A 22,999-nucleotide genomic window follows, 5' to 3' on the forward strand; every position below is an offset into this window, starting at 1 on the left:
ATGTATTATAGAAAAAAAACACAGCATAAAGTGTATGATTCCATGCTCTCTGCAAATTCATGCATCCACTGGGAATTTTGGAATATATCTCCTGAAGATAAGGGGAAAACACTGTAGGTCATATTTAAATTGAATGGTTAATAATAAGCACCTAATTTAAAGAAATGTTAAAAAAAGTTTCTAAAATATTATGTTAATTTATGTTCACTTTACTTTCTTTCAAATATTGTGAACACTAAAAATCAAGAGAAATACATGTTTTTTTTTTTTTTTTTGTAAAAGGTAAATGAAATGTACTAGTTACAAATTTTGGGTCAAAATTTTGCTCTTCATTAAAAGGCATTTCCTGTCCTGAATCAAATAGCAATTCAAAACTTTTTAAAAAATGTTTTTCCAATTTGCACCAATGATGTACAAAACAGAGTAGGAAAATACTGAATAAAATAAAAAAATATTAAAATAATGAAAAGAAAAATATATTTTATGTCATTTTCAAATAGCACAGGATGAGTAGAAGGAAGAAGAACATCAATTGGTCTAATTTCCACCTTCCTATCTTTTGATCTGCACTTCGATTTTAAGGTTTAAGGTGATACTATTAAAAAAATAAATTGAATGACCTAATATCAAGAACATAGTAAGTTAATAAAATAGCAAGGCTGAATATCACAGAAGCCTTTCAGAGAAGCAAAAGATGGAATTTCCTTCCCACAGAAATAGCTGGTTGTGTCACAGACACGTTTCCTCTACTTCACACAGGAACAGAGACTGAGCATGTGGCCTGTGTAGCTGGACTGCCTGTCCTTAAACCTCAGCTCTGCCACTTTACAGCTTCTGTAACTATGAGCAAATTACTCAACTCACTGCTCATCACTTTCCACATCTGCAAAATTAAGGTAACCATAGGAACACTGGAAGGCTGATATGCCTATTTAATGAATATTAATGTGTATAAAATATGTTGACCAATACTCAAAATATAGTGTACAATATACATTTACTCTTAGTATTTATATATTTTTCCACTGAAACTGAAATTCCAAAGAGGTAAGCATTTATGTCAGTTTCTGTTATTGCTATTTCTCCAGGGTCTAGAATAGTACCATGATCATAATTGGCATATAGTAGTCACTCAATAAATATCTGCTCACAGAGATATTAATTGCATAACTTCTCTGTGTGTATACACATTCTGCATGTGTATACACACATTGTACATATGTGTGCCTGTATATGTATATACATATGCTATATATACATTTATATGCACATACATGTAAAGTTATATATATACATACATATATATATATATAACTTATTAAATGTACATTAAAGAAAAACCCCACAAGTTTATTAACAAAGCAAATTTTAGTGTTCCTGACCAAACAGTTGTATTGGTTTAGAAAAACAGTAATTATCAACATTTTTCCTAATGTTCTCTAGAAATGCCATCTCTGTATCTAAAATTGATCCCTGTAATCACAGTAAAATATTTAGAAAAAAAAACATTTAGAGGGAGTTTTTAAAATATATCTTTGTCAATTAAATAATTAGTGATATTCCCTGAACAGGGGTATGTTAAACTTCCTTTTTAAAAAATGTTGGTAGTCAAATGTAAAATCAGATCTAGAAGCTTGGACAGGTACTTCTTAGGAAAACTCCATTCAGCTATTAATGTTTCATTGCCTGGAAATACTGACCAAAGAAAAAAGGTGGGAGTGGTACTTCAAGACTTTGATGAACTTATGGTTTATCACCCTACAAGGACACCCCTGCATTCACCATGTTGGATGTTTATGGAGCTCCAGATTCAGATTAGTCTGTATGTATCTTATCACCTGACATTTTAATTTTATTAAGAAAATAAAAAAGCACAATAGGTGAATGAAAGCATAATCCCTGACTTGTGCATGGATGCGTCTCATTGTGAAAAGTTTACTACCCACGTTAAAAATAATAATTACAGAGGAGTCTCTGGGAGTGGGGATTCAGCCTTGGTTATACACCTGGTCATTTCCATCTGCCATGAGAAATCAGAACCACTAGGTCCCTGTACAATCACTGATGCCACCATGCAGAAAATTCACTGAGATTTTCCTTATAAAAAAAGAATTAGTAAGTCTACATTTCTGTTCACTTCCCTCTCCATTTAATTCCTACTGCTTTTCATTTGGATTTTCATGTTGAAAATGTATTAGATGGTTTGCACTAAATATTAATATTGTAATTTAAAATAACTCATCCAAGCAACTCAGGAGACTGAGGCAGGAGGAGTGCAAGCTTGAGACCAGCCTCAGCAATTTATCAAGGCCTTAAGCAATTCAGCAATACCCTGTCTCAAAATAAAAACATAAAAAGGACCAGGGATACATCATTGGTTAAACACCCAAAATTTTAAAAAATGAAAGAAAGATAGAACGAACAAACAAAAACTCATTCATGAAACAATTTTGTACTATTTTATGCAAATTTCGATGTTACTTTAAGTAATATGCATAAAAGAAGTTATTGGTGGGTAAAATTGTAATAACTAAGATGTTACTTAATATTACAAATTTCCACGAAAGCTAGAAATGGCAGAAAGTATTTAACTATGAGCATAAAATTTAGATGTGGTAAGCCAAAGTGTATTTTAAACTTTTTTGTACATGCATATGTATTACAGATTCACATATCTTTCACAAAAGCCATAGCAAATCTTCCCATTCTTCATCAATTGTAAGAACACATTTATAAGGTTGCTGTTTGGAGCTCCTCTGGAAAGGAAAAGTGGAAGGAATACTCTCCCACGAATGCTCACACTGTATGTAATGAATAACAAGCTGGCGAGGAAAGGATGATGCTGTCCAATGTATTCTTGCTTAGACCAAGAATAGACTCTGTTAGGGACTGAATTGTGTCCCCCCCCCCCCCAAGTACACACATTAAAGTCTTAATCCCTAATGTGACTATACTTGGAGATAAGGCTTTAAGGTTAAATGAGGTCATAAAGTTAGGGTACTAATCTGATAGAATTTATAGGAGGATGGGACATTGGAGCTTTCTCTGTGCACATGTACAGAGGAAAGGTTATACGAGGACACAGAAAGACAGCTGCTGCCTACAAGCCAAGTAGATAGGCCTCGCCAAAAGCCACGCCTGCCAGCATCTTAATCTAAGAATTTCAGGCTCCAGAACTGAAAAAAAAAAGTATTTAGGACACCCAGTCTATGGTATTTTGTTATAGCAGCCTGAGTAGACTAATACAGACTCTACTAAACCTGCTGGGAATTCAGAGCAGGTATTGTGGACTAGAAAATCATACCAAAGCTAAAAATGTAACTATGTAAATGAAAATCTATGAGGAAGACTACAATAATACAAATTCTCATATATTTAGAGAAAAGTCTGTTGGAGGGGATTTCCATAGTAGAGGGACCAGGAATTTGGAGAGGCTCCATTTATCCTGTTTCCTGTGTCATATGGAGATTCTGATATTACTTGTTTCTAGGACTGCTGGAGGAAGTAAATGATATAATACAGCAGAGCCCTTGGCACAGTGATCATCAGCACAGAATAAAAGTTTCATAAATGACAGCTGTTACTTTTAGTTGCTGGACAGGAAGGGAAAGATAATGTCCCAGGAAAGATCATATGGCAAGAAGAAATGACGGTTGAAAAGTGATAGGATTTTTAAAAACTTGTCAAAAATGATGTTTCAGAATTGTTGTGAGCCTCTCCTCTACTAACTGTTCTACAACCAGAAGCCATTACCACTCCTGCTTCACTACAGAGAGATGAGCTTCAAGTCCTGGAGGTCTTTTTAACAATAACCAGTGCCTCATAGCATATGTAGAGAGCCACACATAGTCACACCTTGGTACCAGATTAGCACAACTTGGAAGATGACCAGGCTAAGAGACAAGCAGAGGTTTGAACATGTGGTTAGGACAAATATTCTTTTAGTCTTTTAAAAATAAAATACAATGAAAATACGACCAAAGTGTAAAAGCACCTTCCAAAGTGTTTAGAGAAATTCATGGATGACTAGAAATATTATGTCAGTTGTGATAGTGCTTCAAAAATTCTCAAATGATTCATGTGACCCCCATAAACCCTGTCATATAATCAGCACTAGGGTCATTATGTAAAATGACAGAAGAGGAGTTTCTAGAGGCTTCAGGACTTGAAGGGGTTACATGAGGTTACATCAGCCAACTAGTGACAGCTGGGATGGAGGGTAGATTTTTTTCAGATTGCCTCACCTAGTTCCCATTTTTTTTTCTAGAGACCTTCTAGGAGTGCAGCAGTAAGCAGAAGTTAGGAATTTCAAGGCCTATAACCTAGAAATTTCACTGTCTGGCCTAGCATCTGCAACCAGAATTGAGAAGGGAGGAAAACATTAAAAATTCAGGTTTCTAGGCTAAAGCACTAATGTCCTAGAATCAAATTTCTAAGAATGGGGCAAGTAAATCTGCATTTGTAATGATATTTATGCAAAACAGAATTACACAACTCTTATATTTGATTAGCACAGGCTTGTAGCACATTATGAAATAAGCACAATATTCTTCACCAAAACAGTTCAAATTCCTTTTAATCTTCATTGTTTTACTAAAATTTATAGCTTATTAAGTAAAATTATTATTTCTCAAATCTTGAAATATTTAGCCCACCCAACCAGGAATGAAGGGAGCCGGTGCATTTTACATCTGGTCTGCTGTAAACATTCCACAGATTTTTGTCAAATGAATTTTTCTGAAGTTGCTCCCAGCATCGAACAAAATGCTATTATCCTCTTATATCTCAGCTTCCTCAAGTTAAAACCAGGATAAGAAACAACTGCTGACAATAATGTCTTAATAAGTGACAACAATTTTTATTACACTAGTCTAATAATAATAGTAGGGAGAGGTAGGTTATCTGCCATGCAGGTTTTGTACTGCTTTGTTCTTTCTCTTAAAAGTATGGGAGCAGAAAATTAGTGGAGACAGAGCAGTTGAACTGGATATTAAAAATAGAAAACAAAACCCAAAACACTCAAAACACCTGGTCTAAAGGGAATAAAGTGGAAGTTACCACTTTTTCACTCTTAATCTTGCAATCATATCAAGCCATGACATTTAGTGGAATCCTTAAATTCTCCAGGGCCAAAACTCAAGGCCACAAACATTTGCCTTTGTCAGGCCTGAATGGTCCTTTCAGATGTAATCCCCCTACCTCCTGACTCAATACTGGAGTTGGAGACACTAAGTGCTTTAACTGACTCCTCTGTCTTCCAAGCTGGGAAAGGCTGCCCACCTTTCCTCTATGCCCCAAGCAAAATTCCTACTTCTTAAGGATTATTGATATTTGCAATGTGCTGACTTAGTTATCTTTTAGCAATATGCACCTGGGTGAGCTAAAGACTGAAACAGACATTGGTCACAGGTCATTCACGATTTCAAAGAGGAGCTCCTCAGGCCTTTCCAGCCTCCTTAGGAGTCATTTTGTGTTGCAAGGCATTTCTCTGCTCCTGTCTCACTGCCCACCACTTTGAACTAAGAGTGTATTCCCTTTTTAGGCCTTTCTTTAGTAAATGGAGTATGTGTTTCCTTTCACAGACATGCTGGACATATCACCTTTTAAAAATGACTGTCAAGGGCTGAATGAAAATGGAAACTTTATCAGTGAGCATGAGTTGGCACAGTGAGTGAATAAAATATGCAGGAATATATAAATTGACAGACACAGAAATTTGTGCATGTGTTTGGGCGTACATGTATCTATTTTTTCCCCAGATAAGGATCCCCAGAAAAATACTGAAAACCCATATGCTTGCATGGTTCTTCTTTTATATCCCCTCAAAATAAGACAGAATCTTCAGGGTGACCAGTGCTTCCTTCACTTGCCTTAAACATTTGCTTCAGTTTATCTTATTTAAGGGTCTGGTGTTTACACCACCACCAAGAAGGAAGAAGGAGAAATCAGAGAATTATTCATATGCTACTGAAACAAGAGGCATAAATTAGGAAGTGGAGACTGGGGCTCCAGCCAACCCAGCAGGTAACCTTTCATCATGGTATACCCTCCCAGCAGGGAGAGTAACAGTTCCTGAAGAGCTCAGAACCTGATAAAAAAAGTGGCTATGCCAAATTCCAGATACAATCTACAGGCTACCTAGCATCAAGGTCCACAACTTTTGTTCATTTGTTCAACAGATATTTATGAGTGTCTCCTGTAAATTGGGCATGATCCTGGGCATGAGGAAATACTATGATGATGGACAAGACAAATGTAGGGGCAGTCACTCTGACCTTCACGTATTTCCCGTTTTATGTGTATCGTTTTTTGTATTGTCTCATCTATGGAAGGTAGGGACCTTGTAATAATCATTTTATCTCCTTCCCAAAGTTTTGCACTGTGTAATAAAGATAGAGCAAAACAATATGCTATCTATGAAATGAAGAGATTTAAGAATCACACACATCAAAGGAAAGTTATTGCAAAGGTAGAGATAAAATTTTATTCCCTGAGAGGTAGTATTAATAGTAGTAGCACTTCCTAAGGACCTTCATAAGTTTTCCAAAAAATGTCTCAAAAATAAAGTTTGGGTTAAAGCAATTTGCCTAATTCTTGATTGGGTTCTTTTAAAAATCACTTATACACATCTAGTTAATTAATTAGACACCCAAATTACACCCACGATGCCTTTTCTTCCTACCTTCCTTCCTTCCTTTAAAGTATGAAGTGCAGTGTGTGACTTCTGGGGTGGGGGGAAACATTTAAAAAACAGCCTGTTTTTTTAAAGATTTCTTTTTGCAAAGATTTTGTCCAGAGAAGTCTGGAAAATATACCCTATTACAAAATGCAAATTTTACAACTTTTCTCATATACTTTCAGAACTCTTGAATTCTGACTCTGTTTTGGGAAGACGTTGTGCAGAGAAGTCTGAAAGAAAACTCTATTTAAAAACAGTCTTGTCCTGGGGATGTGCCTCAGTGGTGATAGGCTTGTGTGGTATGCATGAGTCCCTGGTGTTCCATCCCAATCACTACAAACAAAACAGAAAAAAAAAAAAAAAAAAACTCCACAAATCTTAAAGTTTCCTTCAAGTGCTTTTAGTACTCTTGAATTCTGACTGAATATTTTTTTTCATATTTTATAAAGTTGTGTAGTTAATTCCATCAGAGTCATAAAAACCTTCATTGCTTCACTATCCTCATCTCAGGAAAAATAATGGTGTTCTTCCTCACAGTTTTTTCTGAGTAACAAGTGAGCAAACATGTATCCAACACATTGAAATGTAAGAGGAATGATAAAAAAAAAAATCATCATTTTTCTGTTCTGTAATCTTCTTTCTAATATATTCATTCTAAGAGGGCAAAGACTCATTACTCTTTGCATAACCAAGACCAGGGCTGACATAAGTTCTACTAAAAGAAAAAACTTTAATGAATGAACTAAATAAACTGGTCACCAGCATTACCATGTTCCTCCTTAGATTTTATAAGGGAGAATTAATTATTGTCTTTCAATTTAAAATAAAATATTCAAATACTAAAATCAATAGGGTTATCTCCTTATTCATAAGTTCCAGTAATTATAACAGAGACTGATCAAAAGACCTGAGATTGGTAACAATAATCAGGAGCAGGGGTATGGGGAAACAGTGAAAGTCTATGTCTTGAACCAATCTCTCTCTCCTCTCTCTCTCTCTCTCTCTCTCTCTCTCTCTCTCTCACACACACACACACACACACACACACAAGAAGCAAGGAAGTGATAAAAAAAATTTCTCAAAAAAAATTTTGCTATGGTTAATGCTGCTATAAAAACTATACTTTTGATTATTCTGATTCAGCTGAATAATGCACTAAAATCCTCTTTTTTGCTTTGATTTATTACATATTTTAATCACAATAGAAAACAGTCTTAACTTCCTACCCCAGTGAAGAGTACGATTCTCAAACTGTTTCCACCATGAAATAGATAGATAAATATGTGCCTGTGTGTGTATGTGTGTGTGTGTGTGTGTGTGTATATATATATATATATATATATATATATATTACATATATATATAAATATTACATATATATATGTATAGTCATATATTTTTTGGTTTTGTTTTCTTTTTTCTTTCTTTCTTTTTTTTTTAACATAGGAACCAAGAACAAGACACTCAAAGGCACACAAACACAACTGAAACAAAAAGTCTACCCAAGACAAGTGTTTCTTCCTATGGCCATGTACTCCAGATTTTTCTATTTTGTTTCATATCTTTCTACTTATGGTTAGAAACCCGATAAATTGATGAATCCTCCAAGAGTGTATCACAACCTATTCCTAAATGCCAACTCTGAATGTTCTGTATGAAGGTATTCCTAAATCTTACCTCTACGCCTTGAATTGTACTTTCAAGGAACCACAAATTTTGGACTTTGATTTTTTTTTTTTTTAATAACTAGTATTTGAGTGGATCTGATTTGTTACAGGATTCACACTTCAAGTTGATCAGAGGAAGTTTACCTCTTGAGATGAAGAAAGAAGCAGAAGTAGTAAGGGTTCTTTAGCCAGCCTCTTGTACTGGCCCTTATGTTCAAAACAAAATGAGAGGTTGAGGATAATTAAGTTTTATTGAGGAATTTCACTGTTGTCTCAATGATACTTGAGACAATTTCCCTTTTGCAGGTTTAAATAAATAGCTAATAGAATAAAAATCCACTAGCAGACCTTTGGGATTTGCATGGGTAATAATGTATTTCCTATTACTTTGCGTTTTAATGGCATTCCTGTATTTATTTATTTTTTTCCAAAAGGGCTATTAGACTGACTTTGATTCACAAAACAAAACAAAAATCATAAAAATTTGGCATTCTTCTTTGGAATTTCCAATCTTGTAGCAAATTTTAATAGGGCAGATGATGTGGTAAATGTATATGAAATAATCAAACTTTACATATAGAATACTTGTTTTTAAGCACATAAATGCATACAACATAACAAATAAACACATAAATACATAAACATGGAGAATTACGGGGCCATCCAGAGGAGGTCCTGACTTAACTAGACTTTCAAACAACTAAAATCCAGTCACCGTCCCAATAGTGCAGCATGCTGAATTGTTAGAACTGCTGGAGTTTATGCCATCTGACATTAAATAGAATAGCCTTCCATTAAATTTATTAACAGGAAGCCACATATTCCTTCTCAATGTAACTAAAGTGACTTAAGTGAATTTAGCCAACATTTTTGAAATTTTCTTATGTAATTTGTCAAAAAAAAAAAGCCTTGAAAATTTTAGACATACTTTGGTCAATAATTCAGGACTTACAGAAAAATCAGTCTATAGCAATGCTGTGATAAAAAATACAAAATCAAACTCTCAAATTTGTTTCATAACTAACATTTTTATAAATACTGCTCAAAGTCTTTGCATATACAGGTATGGGTACAAACACAGATACACACAATGGCATTTAGAGGTGCACACACAGAAAAATCAAAAGACTCTTTTTTCCTCTAACATAACTATCTGGCCTGAAAAACAAGCTGTGATCTCATGACATTTCAAAAATATTAATTTAGATTTTTATTTAAAGTCAGTCTTTAATGTAGACAAATGTATAGACACACAACAGACCTAATTTTGCTTTGTTCACACAAAGCCCACGTTTAAAATTATTGTTGAATTACGTGTTTGGATTTTCTTTTTTTTTTTTCTAATGACTTCACTGTTAGGATATAGGTGCTAACCCTTTTAGAATGGAACTCCTGGTGACTTTAGAATCTACTTGTAGCAAATTTCTGTATTAATACTGTCTCTTTTATAAGTTTATTAAATTAATATTATTTTTTTCTTAAATGAGAGGGAAAAAGAAGTTGAAAATAAAATGTACAAGTGGAACATGCAGTGATTGGCTGACACCCCACGGCCAAGGGCAGGCTCCAGCAGGTTTCGGAGTAGCAAGGTCATCACAGTATGGTGCAAAATGGAGCATCATATAAGAGTGGAATTCAGCCAAACACAGTAATGTATGGATGTAGATGCATCTGAAAGAAGGAAAAAAAAAGATTTATGCAGGTAAAAAAAAAAGAAAGAAAAAAGAAATCATGATGAAAATTTCCCCCATGTTTTATGCTCAATTGGAATGCTATGAAAGAGGTTTGGGAGCAGAGAAAAAAAATTATTTGCAAATTATGTATTTGTAAATAATAAACTCAGGGGAACAAAGTTAACTTGTCAGAGAAATTCTATTTGGAAGCTTTAATAGTTTCATTGTTTGTACACAGCATTTGAGTTCAATACAAACATCACTGAATTCCTGAAAATAAACCTTTATTCCGCCTTTAAAACATTAATTCACCAGAAGTGATAATTAAGATTAGTTTTACTGGGTTCAGCTCAATTCTTCTTGGAATGTGATTTCTCCCAAAACACTAATGCTAAATAAAGCACTGTGTAATGTACCGAAACATAGTCCCTGCTTTAGAAAAGAGTTTAAGGGCTTTTAGAGACAATAAGAGAGGCAGAGTTTACTCCAGATATATCTGAACAGATCTTACTCTTTCTATAGAGACATAGTAAATAAATGAATGGGGAACCTTGCCATAGTCTAAAAATCGGTTACATACACCTTAAACATAAATAAATGATTATTACACTACATTTCCTATACCAACTCCAACTTAACCCCCTACCTCCCACCAATAACTTAGTGATATTAAAATGTCTAGTAACATTGATGGCTATGTAAAAACGATGACTTCCTCATGCTACATTTTTCTTTTTTAAGTTCGGATTTTATTTTTGAACTTAATAAATGCCATAATCTATATTTTATCCCTATATAAATAATACATTAGATTGTTAACTCCCTAACAAGGGAACATGCCAACTGAAAAATCACAAAATGTCATATTCTTCTAAAAATTTCTAGTAAACAGACTGAAAGGAAAAATCAGTTCACTGTTGTTTATGTACCAAGGATTCTACTAAGGTAAAATGTATTTGCAAAGTGAGTGGAATGTAAAGGAATTCAGAAACCAAACGGAGTTTTTCCTCTTGATGGAAAAGGCCAAATATTATCTCAATTAGAATGCATAGAAAGTTTCATACATAACATATAGAATATTTTTATTCTTTTCTATTAAAATACATTTTTATTGAGGGTATGGTAAATTCTAAGCAGGAATTTACATATGTTGTCACTGTCCTGCTAAAATTCAAAATCTTGTCAATGAACTTGTTGAATATATGTTCTCAACTATGTTAAGTTACTTTAATGAATATCAACTGCTACCTTACATAGGCGGAAATTATTAATTTCTTTTTAAAATCTATAAATTTTTGAATTATAAATTCCAAGACATTTTTACACACAAGAACTGAAGCACAAGGCCAAATTATAGTCTATTATAAAAAGATCTATCTTTATAGCCAAGTGTATTAACAAATACATAAGTAAATCTAACCAGATTTCTGTTATTTCTGAGGTTGGTATAGAAAAAGTTACAGAAATTCAGTTTTTTTTTTTCTTATAGAGAATATAATGAAATAAAAAGGAATACTAAACTCTGAAATCCATGATTTGGACTCCAGTTTACCTATGTACCTGATAATGCTGCGCTTCCAAATTACTTTTTTACGTCAGGCCTCAGTCTCTTCTTCCATAAAGTGGGAGGAGTTCTTAGTTGATATCTTCTAAATCTAAAATGTGATGACTCTGTGATTTTTAAGCCATTGATTATAAGGTCTTTTGGCTTTGTGTATGTTCAAATTTCAGGTATTATTCATATATCAATGTATGAATATTGTAACAAAATAAAAAACCATTGGCACCATACTTGTTATACAGGAACATAAAGAGTTTGTGATATATATATTATTTATACTTTTCCACAGGTGAGATATTAAAGATATTTCAAAGATAGGAATACAATAAGAAAATGATTTTGTAATATTTAGTGTCCTGCATGACTTACTTAAAATCATTAAATTGGCTTTGCAGCTTTATATCTACATCACTAATGGATTTAGGATAAGTTTGGGATAAGTTTTAAATTGTCATATGTGGACTTCCATTTAAATTTGCATAGCTATTACTGCAGGTCAAATCAGTGAATGACTTTTTCCTTATTTCATAGATATCCAAAGATTCAGGCAATGTTGTTTTAGTAGATGTCTCTCAACTAAAGACATGGTCTCATTTCCATAGTTATTAGTCTATTGACTGTATCAGGCCAAATATAACAGCAGTTTCATCATATGCAGATTCACTGTGCCTCTTGAAAGACTCCATAGTTGAAAACATGAGAGTCATATTATAGAGATTATGCTTATGGAATTAAATTAGGAAGTGGTGGCTGGCATCATTATGCAGATGTATTACTACCAAAATATATATAGTGTTTTTATATATACACAAATAAATTGTTATACATTTCCCTTAATGCTTATTGCTCCGAAAATGATGGCAAGTCATCCATTTGCTTCCAAAATTGAAGTAGTTAAAAAATAAACAGGTTCTGCTATATTTTTTCATTAGTATATAAGAAATATATATTCTAATGAAAAAATATAGCAATTGAACATAGATTGATCAATTAAAGAGAACATTATTCAAACTAATTCAACAGTTCCTTATAAAAGGAAACTGTCACGAGATTTAATATAATTTTTCCTTAAGTATTTCAGGATCAACTACAAATGGATTTTAAAGTGAATGTTTATTCAACCTAAATTCTTGCCAAAAATAAATTGCTTTACTTTCCTTTTACTAAGTACAATAAATTTTTACTTTTATGTGCATTATCTAAATAACAGCATATCAAGAGTAAGCTCAGCAGGACTTGAGAGTAATAAGCAATGTTGTAGCTGTATATTTATATTATCAATTTTTGGAGTTATATTATTTTTTAAAGAATTTTGAAAAACATTTAGCACACAGTAAAACACTGGGTATTTAAAAATAAACAGAAAGCATTCTTTTTAATTTTGCAAATCAAAAGCACAGTTGTATTTTTAGACCTTCAACAGGACCAGGTTTGCCAGGCAAAAGAAGAATGAAACGGAAAGGTGGACACTTAATCTCAATTATTCTGTCAATGATCCAGATTTGACTCAACAGAAGGTGGTTGTCTGAATGGCAAAGGTATGAATTATGAAAACCTAGGCTACATCATCAGTTTTTCTAATATGTGAATTTCAGAAATAATTCCAGAAACTTTGCAACACACATCTATAGTCTGCCAAAGAGTAACTCTAGAAGCTTGACTAGATGGTCTCTAGAGTCTAGGAAAACAAACGTAAAAGAAGGGGGAGGGGACCATAGTATGAGGATTTCTTACAATCTTTCGTTACTAGGGAGTTGTTTAGCTTACAACTACATAACCACATAGAAGCAACACTTCAAAATGTCTAAGTCTTCTGAAGATAAGAAAACTCTAAGAACCACCACTCCACCACTTCCATTTTAATAAGGAGCTATAATGAGGCAATTCAGGAAAACTCTAAAATAAAAGCTCCATATCAAATTAAATATCATGTTTTAAATTAATCTTTATTATAAGCACTTAAAAGAATATAACTCTTAAATTTTTCCTTAGATAAATTCATTTGTTGAAGAACATAAATTGTAACAAAACCCTGCATTTGTTTGTTTGTTTGTTTGTTTCTAAACAAAAAGTTTACTTGAAGAAAATATATCATGGCAGTTCTGTAAAAATTAAAGGTAATATCTTTTTAAAATAAAAAACAGAAAAATCACCTACTTTAAAATAAAAATGAAAATCAGAACAAAAGGGTTCTCTGTATGCCAGATACCTAAATGGAATGTAACTTTGTAAATGGATCCCTTGTCCCCTGACAGCAATATTGAGAAGATGAAGCATATCAATTACTATTACTAATTACACTAAGGGGGATGTGTTTCATTTGCCTTTATTTCACTGTAGGTCAATTACTTATTTGTGGTTAAAATTTATACATCTTTTTAAATACATAATGACATACAAGGTTTCTACAGTCACTTTTGGTAAACTATATGATTATTCTAATTGCTTTGTGGGTTTTTGTTTTTGTTATATGGACTTTGCTCAGTTAAGAGACTAATATCATACATTAGTTTATTTATAAGCGTATCACTTTGCCTTTTAAACAATCTTGATATTGGCTCTTTTAAAAAATTGAAGAACATACAAGTAACACCATCTGATGGGTCAAAAGGAGTTTAAGTGAAAGCATAGAACTTATAAGGCATTTGTATAAAATACCTGTAAATCTGCCACTTATATATCCACTTAAAAGCATAATATTACACAATTTAGAATGCAATTTTCAGTTACAGGACGAAAGTACTATTAAGATGACAGGGGAGAAGTAAATATTCGGCAGAAAAGATCTCTTCACACTTTTTTGCATTATGTTTTGTCACTTTCTGGGAAATTTTTAAAACCTCAATTTATTTGTGGGTTCTTAAATGTAATCTTATAAAAGTAAAATTATTTTAACTAAGAATCCTCCTTGTTTACAAATCTGATAAAGGCATGAAGAAACAAAAGAAAAAATTCTTTCTAACTCTAGGTAAAGCAATAATATAACAGATATAAACTTTCCACAATATCAAATCTTGGGTTAAAATAAATAAATTATTCAATCTTGCATGCCTCAAAAGACATATCTTCAACAGCCATTTCGTACATTATAGTACAAACCTATGTTTTTCTTGTATTGCTTTTACTATTGGATATAAAATCAGATTAAGGCTGTTTGTTTTTATCCAAATAGCTACAATAATGGACTACAAACAGAAAATATTTCTTTAGGAAACTAATTTTAATAATTATGGGAGCAAATAAGGAATTAATATATTTTCTATATCATCTTAAATAAAGCAATAAAATAAAATATTTCTTTGCCTCAATTCTTCTCAGATCCCATATTCCACAAGCAAAGCATGTTTAGTAGTAAAACTATTTGACATTCATAAAAGTGGTTAAGATATGTTCTGTCAGTGAGAAATATGTATTGTTTTATAAGCAGAGTTTGCTGCAACATCAGACAGAGGAGTTTCCAAAAAATTTATTTGCTGTGTGTTAAACTTTGATTGGTATAAAAAATAAACTTTCTAAGTATCATACAAGTAAAACTTTAAAAAAACAAAATTTATATTTTCTGAAGTTCCCCTCAGATATATATATGAAATATATATATATATATATATATATATACACATATATATGTATATGAAATATATATATACACACACACATACATACACATATATGCATATATATACACACATACATATGGATGTGCTACTATTTTCACATTTTTCCAGGAAACAATTGTGTCTAATATTCCACACAATCTTTATAGTCTCAGAGTATTACAAAGAATATCAAAACAGTCTTGCACACACTACATCCATTATGAACATTTTCATTGCTTGTATTAAAAAACAAATGGCCCTTGCAACTTACTTTTTGTTTATACACTTTGATACTGGGAAATGAGTGCAAATTATGATTGCATATCATCACAGAAACCCAGTTGTTATAGATATCAATTGTTGTAGACATGAAGTATTAAAAACATAGTTTTTCATGACACTTGCATATCAGTAAATATTTTTAAACTAGCTTTTTTGTTGAATTAGTATTTTGACATTTCATACATGGCACTATACTTGCATAAATCAATCTTATTTGTAAAATTCTTCATTATGTGTATATAACACAGCTAAAACTTTCATTGTGTCCAATCTGAACACACCACTGTAGTGACTTAAGAAATTTTTTCTCTAGATATAATTATCTACTTGGAACTATCCAAATAATATACGCATATTTATTCTATAAGCAGAGAATACAGGATGGATTAGGGCTGTCACGTGCAAAGACAAGGCAAAACACTGTCCACTTTAAATATTTTCCTGTAACTTAGTGGACACTAGGTCTAACTTGCAAAATACAGTACTACAACTCTCATTGAAGGCTTCTGCTATTTAATAGCATATGAATTAAGAATTAACATTAAATTACAGTTATTAAAATTTTAAATGATAATTTTTAAGAAGAAAAGACAAAAATTTGCAGAAGGTGATCTGTCTCAGAGATATTAGCCCTCTCTAGAATATTTTAGTATATTTGGGATGCATCTTACCTGTTTGCTGTACTTGTTATTGGTTTGACAGCTGTACTCAGAGCAGTGATCTGATCCAATTGAAATGTTGTCTCCTGCTCCCACAAATGTGTTGGCTGGTGGTAGATCTTGTACAGCCTGGTGTTTTTTTCCTGCAGTTGGTGATTGTGGATGAAGCTGGACAGTGGGTAACGGGGAACTAGATTTGTAATGCCTTGCCAGGTCAGGACTGCCAGGCCCACCATTAACAGATCTGTATCGCCCCATGCTTGGGCTGTCTGACAGCTTCTCATTGACACTATCATACCTCTGTCCATTTGGTTTAGAAGCTTCTACAGTGACAATGCTGCTGTAGAGAGGCTGCTTAGATTTTTTGTTTTTCTTGTCCTTTTTAGGCTTTTTAGATTTGTCATGCTGTTGGGGTGTAAAAAAATCTTCGTGATCTTTTTTGCCAGCTTCATAGCCATTTTTATTTTTAGACCTGCAGTACCTTGCCATCACGACAATTAAAATTATTAGAATCACTGTCATAATGCCAGCAACCACCCCAATGACAATACTGAGTCTCTGTTTGCTAATTTCATAGCTTGGGTCACCAGCTATATCCTGGGTCAGTGGGGTGTGCAAACTTCTGGCTATCTGAGAGTCAATCACAGTTGCATTTGAAACACTTTCATTGACAAAAACATGCACCAGGGTGGTGGTAGACTGGGAAGGCTGCCCACTGTCATTCACTTGCACCACCAACCTGTGCAAACCATAATGCTTTTGGGTGAGTTTTCCCACCAAGGAAACCACACCACTGGTGGGATCAATCTCAAACAGCTTGAAGGGATTCCCTCCCACAATGCTGTAGTTCAGGTCTGCATTGATGCCATCATCACTGTCTGTTGCCAACACTGTAGCTACTACTGTCCTGACATTACTTGAAGGTGGCAGTAAAGTGTAGGAAATGTTTCTGGGAAGGGTAACTGTGGGAGCATTGTCATTTTCATCCATCACAAAGAGAGAGACTGTGGCTGTGGCAGATCTGGGGGGATCGCCCCCATCCACAGCCTTGACTCTGAAAGTGTATGTGGTCTGATGTTCCCGATCAAAAGACATGGTAGAGTAAATGGTACCTGTGTCATTTTCAATAGAAAAAATGTTACTGTTCTCCTCTATGTACAGACTCATCTCTGCATTCCGTCCCTTGTCAGCATCCATCACGGTGACCATTCCCACCGGGCTGTTGGGTTGCAAGTTTTCTTTCACATAAAAGGTAAAGACGTCCTGCATAAACTTAGGGTCGTTGTCATTCTTATCAGCCACCTGCACAATTACCGTGGTGCTGCCCTGCAGCACAGGGATGCCTTTGTCTTTGGCGTTAACTTTAAACTCATACCTGTCAGTCTGCTCGCGGTCCAGCACCGTATTGACCAGGATGTCCCCAGAATCGGGATCAATGGCAAAGGTCCCCATCACCGATGAATCCAGCGAGTAGGCAATCTCTGCATTCTTTCCGCTGTCAGCGTCTGTTGCCAGCACAGTAGCCACCCTTTCGCCAGGTATGTTGTTTTCTGGGAAGTAAACCTCCACCACTGACTGGCCAAAGACCGGTGGGTTGTCATTGGTGTCTCCAACCTTGACCACCAAGGAATTGTTGCTGGAAAGGCTTGGGCTGCCAGAGTCCACCGCAACTATGACCACGTTGAATTCCCTGGTGGTCTCATAGTCTAGAGGAGCCGACGTGTGCAGGAAGTACTTTTTTTTGTTCTGGTCGCCCTCTGTGTCGCTGGCCGGCTTGAGCTGGAAGGGCACATCGCCCACCACTGTGCAGGTCACTACCCCATTCTCCCCTTGGTCTCTGTCTGACACCTGTACCAGAGCAATAGGGGTGTCGACCAGAACGTCCTCTGCCACGTTGGCTACCCCGTCCTTAAGGGGGATGCGCCCGATCTTGCGGATTTCAATGGACGGCACGTTGTCGTTTTCATCCTTGATGTTGAGAACCACGGTGGCCTTGTCTGTCTTGGGGGGCTGCCCACGGTCGCGGGCCATGACTGTGAATCGCAGCTGGTTCACTTCCTCGCGGTCGATACGGTGCAAGACACTGAGCCATCCCGACGTCTCGTCGAGGCGCAGTAGTCGTCTCACGGACTCGGTGGCCGCCCCAAACACGTACTCGATCTGTCCATTGACCCCCACGTCCAAGTCGGCGGCGCGCAGCTGCAGAATGGGGGTCCCAGGGGCGCTGTTCTCAGCCAGGTCAGCCTCGTACACGCTCTTCTCGAAGCGAGGGCTGTTGTCGTTCACATCGGTGATGAGCACCCTCAAGATGGCCTGGGAAGATCGAGGCGGGTCGCCGCCGTCGCGCACCCTCAAGGTCAGCTCATAGGAATCGCGTTGCTCGCGGTCCAGCGCCCCCTTCACGATCAGTTGCGGTTGCTTCTCGCCGTCCGGGGTGTCAGCCACCTGAAGCTCGAACACGCTGCTGCGGCTGCCAGGGTTAGTTCCGCCGCCGCCCTCTGGAGCGTCCAGCCGCCGCTTGGAGCCTCCAGGGCCGCCGCCGCTCGCGCCATTCCCGCCGCCCCCTGGGTAGGGGGCGCTGTCGGCTGGCCCAGAGCGCCGGCCCTCTCCACCGCTGCCGCCGCCCCCGGGCTCCTGGAGCAGCTCGTAGCGCTCGATGCCGTTGCGGCCAAAGTCACGGTCGGTGGCGGTTGGCAGCAGGTACAGCGTGCCCACAGGCCGATTCTCCTCCACCGTGAGCGTGAGCACCGGAGACGGGAAGGTGGGCGTGTTGTCGTTGATGTCGAGCACGATGACCCGACCCTCAAACAGGTCCACCCAGCTCTGCGAGGGTCCTATTACCGACACCTCGAAGTCCAGGAAGCACTCATTCTCGTCGAAGATCATCTGACACTGGGGGAGCTTCTCGCGGTCGATGCGCCTTTCGCTTGTGCTCAGCTCACCGGTGAGGTTGTCGATCTTCAGGTACTCGGAGCCCGACTCAAGGCTGAAAGTCACCTCACCCGAGCCGGTCACGATGCCCAGGTCCGAAGCGACATTGCCTATCCGGACGTCGGCGGGGCCCTCCTCCGCCAGCCGATATCGGAGGAGCTGCTTGGCCGCCGCCAGGCTGAGCCAGAGCGGCAGAAGGAGGCAGCAGCCCAAGCACCAGCCGCGCGCCCATCCCGTCGTCCGCATCCTCAGCATCTTCTCCTGCTGCTGCTGCTACTGTTCCTTCTAACCACAGCCCCCTCGGCGCCCCCCTCCTCCGGGGCTGGCCGCCTGCCCTCCCCCAGTCCTCTCTCCTCTCCGGGAAAGGAAGGAACGAGAGGAAGGGGAAGGAGGGGGCAAAAGCAGCTTGTAGAGTCGGCCTATGGGGTGGGGGTAGCGATAGATCCTTCTTTTTCTTCCTCCTGCTTCTTCCGAAAGTTATTGTTTCATAATTCATGCAATGGGTGCTAATCGCCCGCTCGCCGGCCGCGGTTCAGTCGCAGTACTCACAGTTCACGGGACATTGCGCGCCGCGGGTTGGGCGCCCCCCCCCCAGAGTCATCCCCGCAGCGGGAGGAGGATCCCCGGCTCGGTTCCCCGCTCTGTCGGAAGGGGCCAGAATCGCTTCAGCAGGCTGGCGGTGGAACCGGGAAGCCGCGGGTAGCAAGCATACAGCCTCCCCCGCCTGCCAGCCACGCTAGTCTTTGCTGCTACTCGAGTTGAGTCCAATTCACGTTCAGCCACTCACTCTAGACCCAGCCCCTGCTCTGGCTATGGATGCCCAAGCAAACGTGAGTCGCTTCCTGCAGGAAGCTCCGGGGCCAGCAACAAGCCAGTCTCAACTCTGACTCCTCTCAGGCAGAGGAGAAGCCAGTCAACAGAATGAAAAAATCCCCAGCAGGTCGCTTCGGGCACGGTGCAGTGAAGACTACTCGCGTCACAGAGCGGTCCGCGTCCGGATTCCCCCGGCGCGCCAAAGAGCAGCCAGAGCCATCTTCAGAGACACCCGGAGTCAGTCGCTTCTCACCCTCTGAGAGCTCGGGTTTCTCTTTTTTCTTAACAACTCTGCGCAAGGTCATTAGTCACGAAGCCGCCGCCTGAAACCGCAGAAGCCGTTCGCCCGCGGGGGCGAGGGTTGAACCGTGCGCCCGCGCGGTGCCCAAGTTTGGGTTAGCAGCCGCAGAGTCCGTGCCTTTCCTCACCTGCATTCGGCCCGCATGTCGGAGCTGTGGGATCTGCAGCGCTGTGCGCGATTCAGGGAGGAGATTGCAGCCTCTCGCTCTCTCTCTCCCGGCTCTCTCTCGATCCCTCCCCTCCCTCCCTCCCTCTTTCTCTCCTCCCTCCTCCTCTCTCCTCCCTCCTCTCCTTTCCCCTTTCCCCCCTCTCTCACTCGCTGTTCTGCACGGATCTCACTCCTTCCTGCCAGTCCCAGTGCAGGGAACTCGAGCTGAACTTGATCCCTTTGCAGTTCAAAGGTGAGCAAGTCAAGCTCCGAGCACAGTCGGCGTTGGCCCGGCGAAAGCGCACGGCCGGGCTCCCCCAATGGCAATTAACAACGTTGCCCAATTTTGTCCGGATTTCCGAAGAAAAGCCAAAGGCGGGGGTTGGGGGGAGTAGAGGGAGAGGTGGAGTCCAGAGACAGCTGCCAAGTAGCTTAAAAAAAAAAATCCAGTTTGCCAAGGGGAGAAAAAGTGCCAGTCGGCTGTTGTCTCGAAGTGCCCTGGCACGGCGGGTGAATTCCGCAGTTGTCTTGTCCGCTTTCGCGTCTAAGAGAGTCTGGTGGGGGCGCTCCCGCCGCCTCTCCGGCTGCCTCGACTGGGAGACACTGAACCACAACTGGAAAGCTCTTACTCTCTACCCACGAGCCAGAAATGCGCAAGTTTGCCTAAAGTGGTGGCTGCTGCTGAAGGTTCGCTTGCTGGCGACTCAGACTTGTCCCTCACGCTGCTGCTGAGGCGGCGGCAGCGGTAGGAGCCCCAACGCCGAAACTACACACTCGCAGCGAGCGTGGGAGGAGGGCCCAGCAAAAGGAGGCGGGAGGGAGCACCAGCCATCCGCTGCGCTCCGTAAAGCCCAGCTTCAGCTCAGAAGCCGCTTGGAGAGTGCCCAATCTCAACATCTTTAAGTCAAAGCCTAGTCCCGGCAACTAGTACAGTCGCTTGTTCTCTGGGAGTGGGACGGGGGGCGGGGGCAAACATGCTTTCCTTCCCTCGCGCTGGTAAATTTCCTCCTCCTGATCTCTCACATGAGTGCCTATGAGAGATTTGGATCAGGTATTAGGACACCTTTCTCTTTCGTTTCTCCCCTTTCAGAAGATTTTCTACTCTCCCACAAAAGTGTCTCTGAGCAATTTACCATTTGGATTAGGGCACGGTTACTGGCGGGTTGGGGAGCGTACGTGCGTCCACAAAGCAACGCTGGTGTTCTGAAAATCCGTGATGGGCTGCAGTAGTGACGAGAGAACCTCAAACTCCAGAGAGAGCGGGAGAGGGATTCTTGTTCTGGGAGCGCAGACTTTGGAGGGTTGGGATGGGGCGGGGGTGGGTTGGGGAGGATGCCTGTCTTTGTTTAAATGCTTGGCATTCCTGTCAACGTGCTTACATTAGGGGGTAGACCGTGTGTGCGCGCGCCTGGGGAATAAAACACATGTTGGAAGCCTGGATATTATTTTCTGAGCAGAAACCTGCAGCCTGTAGTAACTGGTAAAGTGTAGCGTCACCTATCTGGATATAAGGGAAATAAACTTTAATGGCAACTTTGTGTACCAAAGTGTCCCTAGCTCCTTTTCTCTCCTTTTGACTTTGTGCCACTAGATCTTCTCTGCTATTTCCCTATGCTAGGTTTCCCCAGTTAATTTTCAACCATGACCACTGCAGACCACTTCATCAGATCTCAGGTCTGATTGTGCTTTCTGAACTGAATCCATTTGCTCCTTATTTATTTAAGGGGCCCCTGCCAAGATTGAATATTGAAGCGGGCAGGAGATTTGTGGGGGAGAATTATTACTATCTCAAAGGAGAAAAAGGGCTGCTGATGGGATTGGGTTGGTACTTGGCTCTTTTGCCCAATCTATAAGCTTAGAAGGGTTTCTTCTTTAAAAACAAGAAAAAAATTGAAGCGGAGTGGGGGGGGGGTAGTGGGAAGGAAGGAAGGAGGAAAGAAAAGAGGCAGGGAGGAAGAGAGAGAGAGAGAGAGAGAGAGAGAGAGAGAGAGAGAGAGAGAGAGAGAGAGAGAAAGGAGGTCTGTCCAGACTCTCTTTAGACCTGGATGAGAGGCAGAATGATGTAAACAAGATAAATACTAATAAAATCCCGAAGTAGATGTAGTGTGCGGTTGTTCGGACGAGCAATGCGAGCAGGAATGGGGGCGGCAGGGGGCGGGGAGGCGGCAGAGATTTCCAAGCTTTCCTAAAGGGGATCCTGGAAATGCGGAGAATGGAAGTGTGTGTAGTATGTGGTAGGGAACCGTCAGGTATTTTCCAGTGTGTTCAAGCAATAGCATTCGAGAGTGGCAACTCCTCCTCTGAGGATAGGGCTGGGGATCCAGCCTTCCCACTAACCCTCCAGCCGCCGTCATCCTAGCCCCTTAGCTCTGTATCTGCAGCATCAGCGAGAAAAGCTCGGTGCGCAGGCTCAGTGCGCACCGCCGCAGTCTCCAGCCGGGGGCGGGGGCTGCCGCTGCAGCGCCTTTGCAGCCGCCTAAGTGGCAGTAATGCCAAATCCCCTTATATTTGGCAAGAATACGGGCTTGTCGGAATGCCTGCTTTCCACCGACCCTGATTACAAAGGGAAAGAAAAGCCTTCTCCACTCCCAGGCCAAGCGCCATGCATTCCGATGCGCGGCAATGTGGTGCAGTGCACTCACTCCCCTCTCCGCCTTTACTAAGGTTTTGCAAACTTCAGACAGCCGCGT

The 22,999-nt window shown here is 39.3% G+C and overlaps 1 protein-coding gene across 8 annotated transcripts in view; it reads right to left on the reverse strand.

Annotated features, from left to right (window-relative positions):
* Window positions 1-20,383, reverse strand: part of Pcdh7 (protocadherin 7) — a 397,839-nt gene extending 377,456 nt beyond the window's left edge. For 5 of the 8 annotated variants that reach the window (XM_058572377.1, XM_046423817.2, XM_046423816.2 and 2 more), the window contains exon 1: window positions 16,130-20,382. In XM_058572377.1, coding sequence (XP_058428360.1) covers window positions 16,130-19,303 — 3,174 coding nt within the window. In that variant the 5' untranslated portion in view covers window positions 19,304-20,382. Of the gene's footprint in view, window positions 1-1,334; window positions 10,018-16,129 lie in introns of those variants that run through there. The other 3 variants (XM_058572376.1, XM_046423819.2, XM_046423820.2) reach the window with 2 other exon arrangements.
* Window positions 20,384-22,999: the final 2,616 nt, after the last annotated feature.

Source organism: Marmota monax, unplaced genomic scaffold, assembly GCF_021218885.2.
Source record: "Marmota monax isolate L192 unplaced genomic scaffold, Marmota_monax_Labrador192_F-V1.1 WCK01_AAM20220418_F8-fsc00009, whole genome shotgun sequence".
Lineage (NCBI taxonomy): Eukaryota > Metazoa > Chordata > Mammalia > Rodentia > Sciuridae > Marmota > Marmota monax.